The sequence below is a fragment of the Ranitomeya variabilis genome, chromosome 5 (assembly GCF_051348905.1).
Source record: "Ranitomeya variabilis isolate aRanVar5 chromosome 5, aRanVar5.hap1, whole genome shotgun sequence".
NCBI lineage: Eukaryota > Metazoa > Chordata > Amphibia > Anura > Dendrobatidae > Ranitomeya > Ranitomeya variabilis.
This window is the reverse complement of record NC_135236.1, coordinates 185,932,517-185,946,972: the sequence shown is the minus strand read 5'-3', so window position 1 is coordinate 185,946,972 and position 14,456 is coordinate 185,932,517. Positions and strand designations below refer to the sequence as shown.

Genomic DNA, 14,456 nt, shown 5'->3' with positions numbered 1-14,456 from the left:
CCTCTCACCAGTCCCCGGTCTCCCCGCACAGTGCCTGCACCTCTCACCAGTCCCCGGTCTCCCCGCACAGTGCCTGCACCTCTCACCAGTCCCCGGTCTCCCCGCACAGTGCCTGCACCTCTCACCAGTCCCCGGTCTCCCCGCACAGTGCCTGCACCTCTCACCAGTCCCCGGTCTCCTCGCAGCCTTTATTGTTCTGCATTAGACAACAAAGACGCGAGTTTGCCTCTTTCTCTCGGCTGAGGGGAGGAACAGAGGGCGGGGCCATACTCCTGGCTCCGCCCACTCCACCCCCAATCTTCCAATAGAAGGCGCTTTCCCAGTGTCGGCTTCATTGTGCTGTCAGTGACGTCACGGCCTCTTATCCCCCTCTAGTGCCGTCTGGCTGCAGTGGCTCAGACAGGAGGGGAGGAAAACGCTGAGTGAGCCGGGGAGGGGCTCCTGACAGAACCGCTGCCATCCCTGGCATATTCCGGCCACAGAAAGTCGGGGAGCAGCTCGTGCACCCGCCGGATACAAGCTGGGGGGACCCCTGAGCGCAGCGCCCGGAGAGGACCGCAGCCACCTCTGCCTCGCTCCTCCCCGCCGCCGCCGGCCACCTCGCTTTCCTTTGTGTCTGCACCCACTGCTGAGGCGAGAGGAGCGGGGAGCGGACCATGCCCAGCTCGCTCTTTGCAGACATGGAGCGGTCCGGGAGCGGAGGAGGCGACACTCTGGACGATCAGCGAGCTCTGCAGATCGCCCTGGATCAGCTCTCTATGCTCGGGCTGGACAACGACGAGAGCTCCATGTACGACAATGAGCCGCGGAAAAAGAGCGTTAACATGACAGAGTGTGTCCCGGTGCCCAGCTCGGAGCATGTGGCGGAGATCGTGGGGAGACAAGGTACGATCGCTGCGCTACTGTGGAGACTATGCTGGAATGTGGTACTCCCAGACTATGGGCGTACATGCTCCTACACAATCCTCCTGTACCCACATCACTGGGGCAGAGCCTCCTCCTGGTCCTGTACCCACATCACTGGGGCAGAGCCTCCTCCTGGTCCTGTACCCACATCACTGGGGCAGAGCCTCCTCCTGGTCCTGTACCCACATCACTGGGGTAGAGCCTCCTCCTGGTCCTGTACCCACATCACTGGGGCAGAGCCTCCTCCTGGTCCTGTACCCACATCACTGGGGCAGAGCCTCCTCCTGGTCCTGTACCCACATCACTGGGGCAGAGCCTCCTCCTGGTCCTGTACCCACATCACTGGGGCAGAGCCTCCTCCTGGTCCTGTACCCACATCACTGGGGTAGAGCCTCCTCCTGGTCCTGTACCCACATCACTGGGGCAGAGCCTCCTCCTGGTCCTGTACCCACATCACTGGGGCAGAGCCTCCTCCTAGTCCTGTACCCACATCACTGGGGCAGAGCCTCCTCCTAGTCCTGTACCCACATCTCTGGGGCAGAGCCTCCACCTGGTCCTGCACCTACATCTCTGGGGCAGAGCCTCCACCTGGTCCTGCACCTACATCTCTGGGGCAGAGCCTCCTCCTGGTCCTGCACCTACATCTCTGGGGCAGAGCCTCCACCTGGTCCTGCACCTACATCTCTGGGGCAGAGCCTCCACCTGGTCCTGCACCTACATCTCTGGGGCAGAGCCTCCACCTGGTCCTGCACCTACATCTCTGGGGCAGAGCCTCCTCCTGGTCCTGCACCTACATCTCTGGGGCAGAGCCTCCTCCTGGTCCTGTACCCACATCACTGGGGCAGAGCCTCCACCTGGTCCTGTACCCACATCACTGGGGCAGAGCCTCCACCTGGTCCTGCACCTACATCTCTGGGGCAAAGCCTCCTCTTGGTCCTGCACCTACATCTCTGGGGCAGAGCCTCCTCCTGGTCCTGTACACACATCTCTGGGGCAGAGCCTCCTCTTGGTCCTGCACCTACATCTCTGGGGCAGAGCCTCCTCCTGGTCCTGTACCCACATCTCTGGGGCAGAGCCTCCACCTGGTCCTGCACCTACATCTCTGGGGCAGAGCCTCCTCCTGGTCCTGTACCCACATCACTGGGGCAGAGCCTCCACCTGGTCCTGTACCCACATCTCTGGGGCAGAGCCTCCTCTTGGTCCTGCACCTACATCTCTGGGGCAGAGCCTCCACCTGGTCCTGCACCTACATCACTGGGGCAGAGCCTCCTCCTGGTCCTGTACCCACATCTCTAGGGCAGAGCCTCCTCTTGGTCCTGCACCTACATCTCTGGGGCAGAGCCTCCACCTGGTCCTGCACCTACATCTCTGGGGCAGAGCCTCCTCCTGGTCCTGTACCCACATCTCTGGGGCAGAGCCTCCTCTTGGTCCTGCACCTACATCTCTGGGGCAGAGCCTCCACCTGGTCCTGCACCTACATCTCTGGGGCAGAGCCTCCTCCTGGTCCTGTACCCACAACACTGGGGCAGAGCCTCCACCTGGTCCTGTACCCACATCACTGGGGCAGAGCCTCCTCCTGGTCCTGTACCCACATCACTGGGGCAGAGCCTCCTCCTGGTCCTGTACCCACATCTCTGGGGCAGAGCCTCCACCTGGTCCTGTACCCACATCACTGGGGCAGAGCATCCACCTGGTCCTGTACCCACATCTCTGGGGCAGAGCCTCCTCCTGGTCCTGTACCCACATCACTGGGGCAGAGCCTCCTCCTGGTCCTGTACCCACATCACTGGGGCAGAGCCTCCTCCTGGTCCTGTACCCACATCACTGGGGCAGAGCCTCCTCCTGGTCCTGTACCCACATCACTGGGGCAGAGCCTCCTCCTGGTCCTGTACCCACATCTCTGGGGCAGAGCCTCCACCTGGTCCTGTACCCACATCACTGGGGCAGAGCCTCCACCTGGTCCTGTACCCACATCTCTGGGGCAGAGCCTCCTCCTGGTCCTGTACCCACATCTCTGCGGCAGAGCCCCCACCTGGTCCTGTATCGGAGACTTTGTCACCTGGTGCTGCCCCTGGCATGATGTGTTGGCATGGGATGCTCCGGTGCATGCTTGTTGTATTGTGCGGTAGCTTATGCTTTGTGCTGTGTTGGCACTGCATCTGGTTGCCTCCCATCTGCCCTCCTTTAGCTGTGCTGTTGGTTCATGTATGTGTCACTGATGTTATTGCTGTTACTTCTTGTCCTCCTTTTGCTGTTTTATGGCTCAGCAGGTCTAATTGTGTATTTTATCTCCATTTGTTATCCAGGTTGTAAAATCAAAGCTCTGAGGGCTAAAACCAACACCTACATCAAGACCCCGGTCCGCGGGGAGGAGCCTGTCTTTGTTGTGACTGGGAGAAAGGAAGATGTAGCCATGGCCAGGAGGGAGATCATCTCAGCTGCAGAGCACTTTTCCATGATCCGAGCTTCTCGCAATAAAAATGCTTTAAATGGGGGGTCAGTGCCCGGACCTCCAAATCTTCCTGGACAGACCACAATCCAGGTGCGAGTGCCCTACAGAGTGGTTGGTCTGGTGGTGGGACCTAAGGGGGCTACAATCAAGAGGATCCAGCAGCAGACCCACACGTACATAGTCACCCCCAGCAGGGATAAGGAGCCAGTGTTTGAGGTTACTGGAATGCCGGAGAATGTGGATCGCGCCCGAGAGGAGATTGAAGCTCACATTGCTGTCCGCACTGGAGGGCTGATAGAGCTGACCGATGAGAATGACTTTCATGCCAATGGGACTGATGTTGGCTTTGATCTGCATGGCACGGGGAGCTTATGGAGCAAACCCACCCCGTCCATAAACTCCAGCACGGGTTCACGCAAGGCTTTCTCTAATTACCGCAATGATAGCTCCAGCTCTCTGGGCAGCGCCTCCACAGACTCTTACTTTGGGGGCAATAATGGCACAAGGATGGCAGATTATAGCCCGCCCAGTCCTGCCCTCAGTTTTACCAACAATGGCAACAATAACAATAACGTCAATGGCAATGGATATGTATACGCCGGCGACAGCATTTCACCTGACTGCACTGAGCTGGCTTTTGACTCTGCTTTTGACCCAGCGCCAGCTCCACCTGGTACTGCTTTGATCTGGTCACAATTTGAGCGGAATGGTACAAGCAGCGCCTCACAATCTCCTCCCTACCAAAACAATGCCAATGGGTTGCTGTCTAACCGGCGGCACAATGGTGTAGGCTGCACTGCTCCGCCCAGGCTGTCGCCTCCTTTGCATGGAAGCAGCGTGGTCCCTGAGCATCCTTTAGCACGCAGGGTGCGCAGTGACCCCGGAGGTGGCCTGAGCTACTCCGCCTACACTAACATGGGCTCCGACTCCTCATCTTCCTCGTCCTCCAGCAGCAGCAGCTCTTCCTCTTCCAGCTCGTCTTCCTCTTCGTCAGGCATGAGGAGGAAAGGCAGCCGCGACTGCTCCATCTGCTTTGAGAGTGAGGTGATCGCAGCCCTGGTACCCTGCGGCCACAACCTATTCTGCATGGAATGTGCCAACCGCATCTGCGAGAAGAACGAGCCTCAGTGCCCGGTGTGTCACGCAGAAGTCACTCAGGCCATCCGCATCTTCTCCTAGTCCACTCGAGTAGCCTTCTTCACTCCAGTGCTACGACAGCTACATTCTCACTTGTATGGTGCCATACACGTGTGTCTGTGTTTTGTACATGTATATATTATTTACCAGAACAAACCTTAATATATTAATATATTGTAATATATTAATATGCAAATAATATATATATATAATGTGATGTCGCTTCTCTTCCCCCTCATTCTCTGTATGCTTGAGGGGGGCTCATATATGTCTTTGTAATAGCCTTTCATGCCATTTCAAAAGGCAAATAATAGTTTTATATCGGGGCCAGATGTCAAATAGTAACTGCATGTCTCATTAAACGAGGCCCCCTCCCCCACTCCCTTGGTTCGTTATTCTCAGTGGTACCCGCTCCTGCTTCATTATGTAAATAGCTTGCAGCAACCAATTTCCATGCGCCCCCCCCCCCCCCCCCACTCCAGAAGCAATATTGATTTGTGTTCTCCAGTATCTCTGCCATTTGCAGTGGGGCGCATGGGCCTTTCTTAAATCAGTCTGGATGTTGTCACGTGGTCAGTTTAACCCCTTCGACGGGGGGCCCTGCTCTTGGTTACTAGGGCTCTTAGACATCGAAGGGGATAAAATATGGTGGCAAGGCTCAGATTTTTTGGAGACAAGGCCTCTTACTGTAAAGGAATTGGTTTGTATCTTGCCAAGTGGGAATGTGGCTTTAAAGCTGCAGTATCTGCGTACTTATTATTTTTATTTTTTTTTAAAAGGAACTTAGTGAACACTATCCCATAGCCATTTCTTGTAGCTGGGGGAGAATCCTACATCTGTCTGATTGCATGCTCTGACTATGAACAAAGAATCACAGTTTTACACTGTACAGTACTTTGAAAGATAAATCTTCCAAGATATCTATTTTTTTTAAGCTTTTTATTATGCTTCTTATGTGTGGTTATTAGACTCTACAAATATTATTTTGACAAGCTGTGTTTTTTTTTTTTTTTCTTCTTATACCTTGAATGAACTTTTATTTTTTTTAATTCCTTTGTTTTTCCCCAGAGATGGTGAAAAAAAAAAAAAAATGGGAAACAAACAAATGCTCCTTCGAGAATTCCCCATGATACTGCAGCTTTAAGAAAGTAATATTAAATTGTAACATATCTTCTATAAATATATAAATATATATAATTATAAAATGGTTTTAAAAGACAAATTGCATTAATACAGATTGAAGTATTTTATTCATTTTTTTTGACTTGAAGAAAAAAATATATTTCATATTGCAAAGATGTTTACAAATATTTTAATTTTAAGTTCAGTGAACTTTATTTTTTTTTTTTTTTTTTTTTTTGTAGCTGGGTTTTAAATCTTTTATTTTTCGTATGGCCTTCCGGCAAAGAACACTGTATTATTTTAATATCAACACAGGTGAAGTTGGGGAGGGAGGGGTTAACAAAGAAATAATAATAAAAAAAACACACACCTATACAAAACCATAAACTGCGAAAGTGTTTTTGAACAGTATTGTGTTGGGATGGAGATTTTTTTTATAGGTTCCTGAAAACAATGTTTTAAATCTGCTTTACCCGGCGTCTTTTTCTATTCCGTGATATAAAAGCCTATTTTATTCTATATTATTACGAAAACTGATGAAATGTCTGAACATATGAAGCCAACTCGAAGAACTGTTTGACTCCTTTCTAGCATTTGTATAAATAGATTTCAGTGGAGATTACAAGATTCTGTTGCACCACTCTAGTTTAGTATTTCTATTTTAATACATTTTGTTTACTACTTGTTTATGTATATGTAGGTGATGTTACTTGACCGTAAATGTACTTTACTGAGCAAAGTTTAAAAAAGAAAAAACAAAGTATATTTTATTTTATGATAAAGGGCCTTTAACCTCATGGTCAAAAAAAAATACTAAAATTATATTTGCTGAAACGAGATTTGAAAAAAAAAAAAAAAAGAAAAAAAAGAATTGTATCAAGAGTTTTATTTTTCTGACATTTAAAGTTCTACATAAATAAAGGTAAAACTTAAGTAATGGTGCTACTTCATGTTTTTTTTAAGTATTTCTATATAAATCAAATAAAATGATTCCAGAAATGATTGTTTTTGTTTTGTGAGTTGATCATCAGCGTTACTGTTCTGTATTTGGTTTGTCTTTAGTGTTTTTGGTTATGTTCTTGGACACTGGGCCTGTAAATGGTGTAAGGGGGGGCAGTAAGAAAAGGGCTGTGAATTTCATCCACTCGCATGACGTTCATTGTGTGCATTAATGCCGAATATCTCTGCACATTGTATAGATGGTGGCACTGCTGCCCTTTGTGTGCCCTCATCAGTGGGTGTGTGTTTGGGACTGTGTGTGTGAGACTCATGTGCATGTTATCCTTTGGTTAGAATATCTCCAGATGAATCAGAGCTGAGGCCAAATCATAATTATGATTTTACATAGGACTGCAGCACAGATCACTTCCGTTACAAATTCTGCTCCGCCAAATGTCTCGGAGATACTGATTTCGCCCATGCAATTAAGGAAGCATTTACCTCTTTAATATCCTTTTGCATGATTGATCTTCAGGCCTTTATTCCTGCTTGTTGTGATCAGAATGGGCCATAAATAATGAATGATTGCGAAATAATCTTTATAGGAGGCGGTGAATGTCCCAGCATTTAGCACCAATGGAAGAAGGCAATCTGTGGCACTGGCACCAGGTATAACTGCACTACCACTGGTTGAATACCGCTTCATGTATTGCTGCCAGTTTCATCATTTTATAGTGTTTGTGGAGGCCTTATTAATGGAAAGGTTACATGGTGTGGGTTTGGAAAAAACAGAACACTTGCTCGACATAAATGTCACAGTATTTGAAGTATGCAGGCATTGCACGCTGTTGTCATCCTGACCTATATATGATGTTATAAAAAAGTGCAGTAATGGAAGGGTAGGTGGAGGGGGGAGCATCCTGGTGGGAAGCAGAGCTTATTATTCTGTGCTGGATTCCTTCACCTGTGAATGGGTTAATATTCTGTATGGGGAGATGAAGAGCAGCGCTGCCGCCTGTGTTTCTGATGCTTGCATCCATCTGCAGACACAGAAATGTGCATTGAATTTTCCCATCTTTTCATCATTCCTTTTATCAGCCGTATGTTTTGCTAGACGTTTCATGCTGCCATTATTGATTTATTCCATGTATTAGATACTGCCGTATTGGCAGTGCAGTGTTTTCTTGGCGCCTGCGTCCTCTCTGCATGGTCTTCCATAAAACGTTGAAACCCAGGCTTTTCTCTTCAATACAATCATTGGGATGGATAATAGGATATTGTGCGACTATATTGAAACCACCTGTTTCACTCATTTCCACACTTGGTTTTCTTCTGTTTTGCAAGCTGCTGCTGTGACATGGTGGGGTGCAGACATGCTGCTACCTAGTCTACCAGGGCATGGTGGGGTGCAGATGTGCTGCGTCCTATCCTGTCAGGGCATGGTTGGGTCCTATTCTTCCATGGTATTGGGGGGTGCAGACGTGCTGCGTCCTATCCTGCCAGGGCATGGTGGGGTCCTGTCCTGCCAGGGCATGGTGGGGTGCAGATGTGCTGCGTCCTATCCTGTCAGGGCATGGTGGGGTCCTATCCTGCCAGGGCACGGTGGGGTGCAGACGTGCTGCGTTCTATCCTGCCAGGGCATGGTGTGGTCCTATTCTTCCATGGCATTGGGGGGTGCAGACGTGCTGCGTCCTATCCTGCCAGGGCACGGTGGGGTCCTATCCTGCCAGGGCATGGTGGGGTGCAGACGTGCGGCGTCCTATCCTGCCAGGGCATGGTGGGGTCCTATTCTTCCAAGGCATGGTAGGGTGCAGACGTGCTGCATCCTATCCTGCCAGGGCATGGTGGGGTGCAGACATGCTGCGTTCTATCCTGCCAGTGCATGGTGGGGTGCAGACGTGCGGCGTCCTATCCTGCCAGGGCATGGTGGGGTCCTATTCTTCCAAGGCATGGTAGGGTGCAGACGTGCTGCATCCTATCCTGCCAGTGCATGGTGGGATGCAGACATGCTGCATCCTATCCTACCAAACCATGGTGGGATGCAGACACGCTGTGTCCTCTCCTGCATGGTGGTGTGGATTTTGCTGATTCATGTGTGAAGATGACATCATTGTAACCCATCTACATTCATCATTGATAATGTGACATGTTGTCAGATCACAAAATTGCTTAGCATTTTGTACATAACTTCTACACTTGATCTGATTGGATCCACTGCCACCTCCCATCATTTCTCCTTTTAGTAAGAATTGGGGAGACACTTGCACAACTTTTGGTCTTTTCTAGTGCCTTATGGGCATGAATGAGGTAAGAGATGCTTGGAAGAAGGCCTCCTGATTATTAATTGATTACATTTTCACCTGAAATTAACAATATACATACATGCAATATTGGAGGAATTTTATAGCTGTACACCTGGTGGAAAAAAATTGTCATATCTGCAACTTTTTCATGTTTTATGCAGCTGTTGCCAAATTTTTTAAGTGGTTGAAGCTTGGAAGGGGGTACACCCACAAAAAAAGTTTCTGCTGTAAATTGTGACTTTTAGTACAAATATATGTAGCCTACATCTACATTATATTAATATTATACCTGTCATGTGAAAAAAAAAAAAACCGCTATTAACCTGCAGATGTTGGGTTAATTTTCCGGTTAATAGCGTTCTGAACCTGCTCGGAACCCCGCTGCTGGGCGGAGATTATCTTTATTCCTCCCAGCAGCATTCGGTTTCAGTCATGGGGTGGCGCTGGCATGGGTTCAATCACCGCTCTGTATATAGAGAGTGGTGCCTGTTATTGTGCCCCTGGCACTGCGCCGCCGCTCTCGGTACACAGATCAGTGACTGAATCTCCGCTGGCGCCACCCTGTTCATTTCCTCCTGGCAGCGGGGCTCTAAGTGCCGGCTCCGGGCAGGTTCAGAATGCTATTAACCTGCAGATCAACCCTTTATCTGCAGGTTAATAGTGTTTTTTTTCATGTGACCAGTTGCTTTTTAGCCTGGCTTTTGATAACTTATGAGTTAGGCATTGGTGGTATTCTGCTTCTTGAAAACCCCATTTTTAGCTGTATCTTTTTCTGATAAAAGCAGGGGCGGACATAACATTGGTGCAACCTGTGAAGCCACAGAGGTAAGTGGTGGCCCATCCCAAACCAGGTGAAATTGTGCATCATGATGAGCTATTGGGCTGGCAAGGGCCCATATCTTGGTCTATCCAGGCTGCATGCCAGCCATGGACGCAGTGCCTGCTCTCACAGGTATCCGTCACTCATCTTTCCCGAACTCCTGAATTAAAATTCTGATCAGCAGAACATCTCTGTAGGACTTGTCTATTGGATCGGATGGTCACTTTGCCTACATTACAGGACTGAATACCCATGAGGGGTTATTACTGTAACCAGGCAGAATTAGGTCTATCAATGGCTGATATCTCTACAGTATGGGGGCAAGTATTTTCACTACCACCCATGTTTCCAGATGCCATCCTGTCAGGTGAGGCTAACACTAATGCCGCCCTATTTTAGCATAGGATGTGACTATTGGCATGCACCGCTCTCTGGGGTAGCTGGTGATTTAGCTCCTGTCTGCTGCTTTGTCAGTACACTGACAGAACAATGCTTTTCTTGGCCTTTGCAATGTCCTCTCCAGCTGCCGCTCTTTACAGTTGTTTATCCTCTTCACACAGGATGTGAGAGGAGTTGTGAGGAGAGGTGTGAATTGTCCAAGTAAGCAGCCTGATCAAAGGGATGAGGAGCCAGACCTCACAGGCCCAACACTCCCATTAGCCAACATGGCAGGTAATTGTGTAGAGAGAGACAGCTGTGTACAGGGCTAGTCCATGCTTGTCTGCTTTCGAACTACAAGGCCCAGCGTGAGTGTGAGGGATTTTCCTTTTGAAGGTAATGCATGTATTAAGCAATTGAAAGGCCCCATTCACATGTCCGATCTTTGTGTGTGTGGTAACCATTTTTTTTTACGGAAGGCTTTCACACAGGCACATTGTAGCCTATGGCGGTTTACATGTTAGAGTTTGATTCAATTTGCAGATGAAAATCAAACATTTCAATGTCTGCGATGATCATGGTGGACAGATGCCACCCGTGTTGCCTCTGTGTGCTTTACGTTACCAACACAAGTGTGAATTCGGCCTTATTGTAATTGAAAATAACCCAAGTTTTCCCAGTTGCAGCTTTAGTAATTATTAAAAATTATTAAAGAGGTTTTCTGGAAACAGGCTAAAGAAACTGATCAGCTCATGTTAGTTTAAAATAATAAAAAGCTGTTCCTAAACCTGCGCTGTGTTTGCGACACCTCTCTCCAGGAGCTCAGATAGGCTGCAGTGGTGAGACCACAAATACAGCACATGTAACCACTGCAGCCTATCACTGAGCTCAGTTTATTGTGCAGTCTATGCATTGGCAGGTATCCGCTCTTCTCATTATATTGAACTAATGCAAGCAGATAGGTTGCTGAGAAGTGTTCCTGGAAAACACCTTTAAAACAGTTGATTTTGAGCTGTTATGACGTGCCTGCTGTATGTGACTAGTAGCCATGCCACCTGCAGCCATCGATAAGTGCATGAGTTTGTAGCAGCGCTGCCTTATAAGATTTTATTTCAAGTCCCAGTTGACAATATAACAAGTCCATTGTTGCTCATTTATGGTCCTGTTACCTCGGCAAATGTAAACTGTGTAGAGACACCCTTTAATGTAACCATTTGTGCCCCACACATTCGTCCTGTTTACATAAGAAGTTTTGCCAACAATGAGATTCTTAGGCTGGTAAGGCCACGGTCACGCGTTCAGTATTTGGTGAGTATTTTACCTCAGTATTTGTAAGCCAAAGCCATGAAAGGAACAATCAGAGGAAACGTATAAAGCTATGTGCACAAGTTGCAGATTGTATGTGTTTTTTCGCCACAAAATCGTGGCGAAAACACATAACACAGCCCATTGAATTCAATAGCAGAAAAAATAAAAAATATTCCAGCTCACCTGTCAGCATGTGTTGTGGGGAAGCACGGATATCGTGTAGTTATCATGTGAGCAAAGTAATCCAGCAAAAAAAAAATCCAGCTTGCAAAAATTTACAAATTTATTAAGAATAAAATGCAAAGTCCAGTCCAATAAATTACATAGTAGTGAGTAGCAAGCAACGCGTTTCAAACAATTGTATGTTCTTTCTCAAAGCTACTGCATACGTTGAATTCAATGGGATTCCACAATGCTGTGGTAATGCTGCGTATTTTTCTGCAGCAGAATCGCATCACGGAAAAATATGCAGCATGCTTTTTCTTTGTGCTGAATCGCAGCGATTCCGCACACATAGGAATGCATCGATCCTCTTATTTCCCACATGGGGCTATGCCCACCATGCGAAAAGTAAGTGGATCATGTGTGGATGGTACCCCTCATCTGGGGTCATTGTTGCGAGGCATCACTGGGAACGGGAGCATCGTGAGCATCGGCAAGGGCTGCCGGAAGGTGAGAATATCACGATTTTTTTTTTTTTTATTATTTTTAACATTATATCTTTTTACTATTGATGCTGCATAGGCAGCATCAATAGTAAAAAGTTGGTCACACTTGTCAAACACTATGTTTGACAAGTGTGACCAACCTGTTAATCATTTTTCCAAGCGATGCTACAGATCACTTGGAAAACGCTAGCATTCTGCAAGCTAATTACGCTTGTAAAACGATAGTGTTTAGCGGGAATACGCATGCCAATTCCGCATGCGTTATACCCGCGGCAGGGAGTTGCAGAATGGAAATTTCCACGGCAATTCAGCAACGTGTGCACATAGCCTAATAGAAAACCGTCACCACTCCTGTATTTATCACCCACTCCTCGTTTTGGCTTACAAAGACTGAGGTAAAAAAAACACACCAAATACTCAGCGTGTGCAGGTGGCCTAAGAAATGAGATTAGTGGGCATTTTGCTTGGTTGTATGCTGATCGCTGCCATGTTTGCACAGGCCAGTGACTGAAAATTAACAATCTTAATTATGCTCATCTGGCTGATACTGATTATCATCCATTTGAAAAGGGCCTTTAAAGACTTTGGACCCAACTCATGAAGGTGTGTTTGCCAGAACACTATAATAAAACAAATAAAACACCTTTAAATGATGCAAATTTTTGCACAACACAAAGTTGGGTAAAAACTGTCAACATTAGGCATTTTCATGTTAGTTTAGGTCACTCCCACCAAATTGAGCACAGCTAGGAAGGTCATGGTGTAGCTCACCCAATAAATGAATCAGAAGTTGTGGTGTAACTTATGCTAGGCTGGAGTAACATGCCTGTCGAGGGGCTTGCCAATAATAAGATGGGCTGAATTAGGCACATCTTACTGCTGCATGTCCCTCATGAAGACAAGCAAACAAAACACCAGTGTGAATCGAACCCTTTGTAATGTATACGCTTCTATGTGATGCCACATGCAAACAAGGATTTGTTTGACCGGGTGTACATGATCCGTGAGCAGCAGCGCTTTGGATGTAGCGCAAGGACGTCACATGGACATAAAAACACGAACACACACATGGCAAACGGATGACAATCGGATGAAAATGAGAAAAAAATTGTCTGAGTTTTCTGGATGAAATTTGGATGATTTTTCATACGCTCGTCTGCCTCCCCCATTAGTTACAGTATATGGAGCTTGAATCCTTATTTCAGGCAAATGTGGAACAGAGCTCCATGAAGAAAGACGTATTCCTCCTCTTTGGGATCTGTTCATGCTTGTTAAATAAACACTAAGGCGCCTGATGTAGCTGGGTTAATCGAGTTTGTGTAGATTTATTGAATCTATTCTGCTCCTTCAGTCTTTGGTCTACAGTATACACTTGGCTTGGACCTTTCTCTGTTCCAGGCATTGTGCTTGTGATGTCCTTGCTCATTGATGCAGTTCCATCATTTCACATAACATAAAAGTTTATGTAGGAACGCCATTGATTTTCCGGTAACAAAGTTGACAGCTAAAGCCCTGATCTATTATATCCTAAGTTATGATCAATTCAAAATCAATGGGAAAACATATCCTGGCTGCCTTATGGGAGCAGCGCAGTGACAGGCCAGTGTCACACTACATAAAGTAGAGCTTATACTGTGCTTTAGAAAAGCTTTTTACATACACTGTTGACTAGTGCATGTGGGAAATGTATGACTGTCAATGTAATCTCTGCACTCACATTTATCTGCTTGGGAAGTGGCCTATTCAAGCTAATAGTCTTATACATCGAGCAGCATGGAGTAGTAATCTATAAAGTGTATCGTATTCTTTATTTTAGAAATACTGATTTGCTTCATTCATTTACTTGGTTGCCTGAATTCCTTTAGCAGTCTAGTTCTAGTCACTACATTTATTCATAAGTAATATTTAACTTATTAAATCAATATTGAAGAACATTGATTTCCTCTTAAAGGGCCACTAATCCAAGGCTTGTTAGAAGCTTCTTTTTAGAAGTTCTTTCATTTACGAATATACGTAGACATATACAGTATATCACTGTGTGCACAATTATTAGGAAATTTGAACAACTAGAGTGCTGTTGGTCAATGCAAAAGGTTTATAAATCTGAAACGAGAATATTAAAGAAAGTAAAAGTGAGGTTTTGCTTTTAGGAGAATATCTCTGTGTGCTGAATTAATGTACATTTTCCCCATCTCAACTGTTTATATTTATCTGTTGAAAGTGAGAATAATAACCAAACAACTCAGAAAGTACAAAAATATATCAGCGACCAACATAACTCCCCCTTCTACTCAATACCTGTTATACGCCTTCTAGCAACGGAGTCTGTCCGTTTATTAATATGTTGATGATACACCAGACACTGTTCAGAGAGGTGACCGTTCTCCTTCACCGTAAATCTCCCATTTAAGAAGGACCCACGG

General features: G+C 46.8%; 1 protein-coding gene across 1 annotated transcript; it reads left to right on the top strand.

Moving 5' to 3' along the window:
* The first annotated feature begins 356 nt into the window (after positions 1-356).
* Positions 357-6,620, top strand: MEX3B (mex-3 RNA binding family member B). Its single transcript, XM_077263619.1, has 2 exons — positions 357-885; positions 3,213-6,620. The coding sequence occupies exons 1-2, from the start codon at positions 657-659 to the stop codon at positions 4,535-4,537; spliced, it is 1,554 nt and encodes a 517-aa protein (XP_077119734.1). The 5' UTR covers positions 357-656; the 3' UTR covers positions 4,538-6,620.
* Positions 6,621-14,456: the final 7,836 nt, after the last annotated feature.

Coding starts and splice junctions, on each gene's coding strand:
- MEX3B (XM_077263619.1), top strand. CDS start 657: ATGCCCAGCTCGCTCTTTGCAGACATGGAGCGGTCCGGGAGCGGAGGA. Junction 886..3,212: donor GGAGATCGTGGGGAGACAAG/GTACGATCGCTG, acceptor TTTGTTATCCAG/GTTGTAAAATCAAAGCTCTG.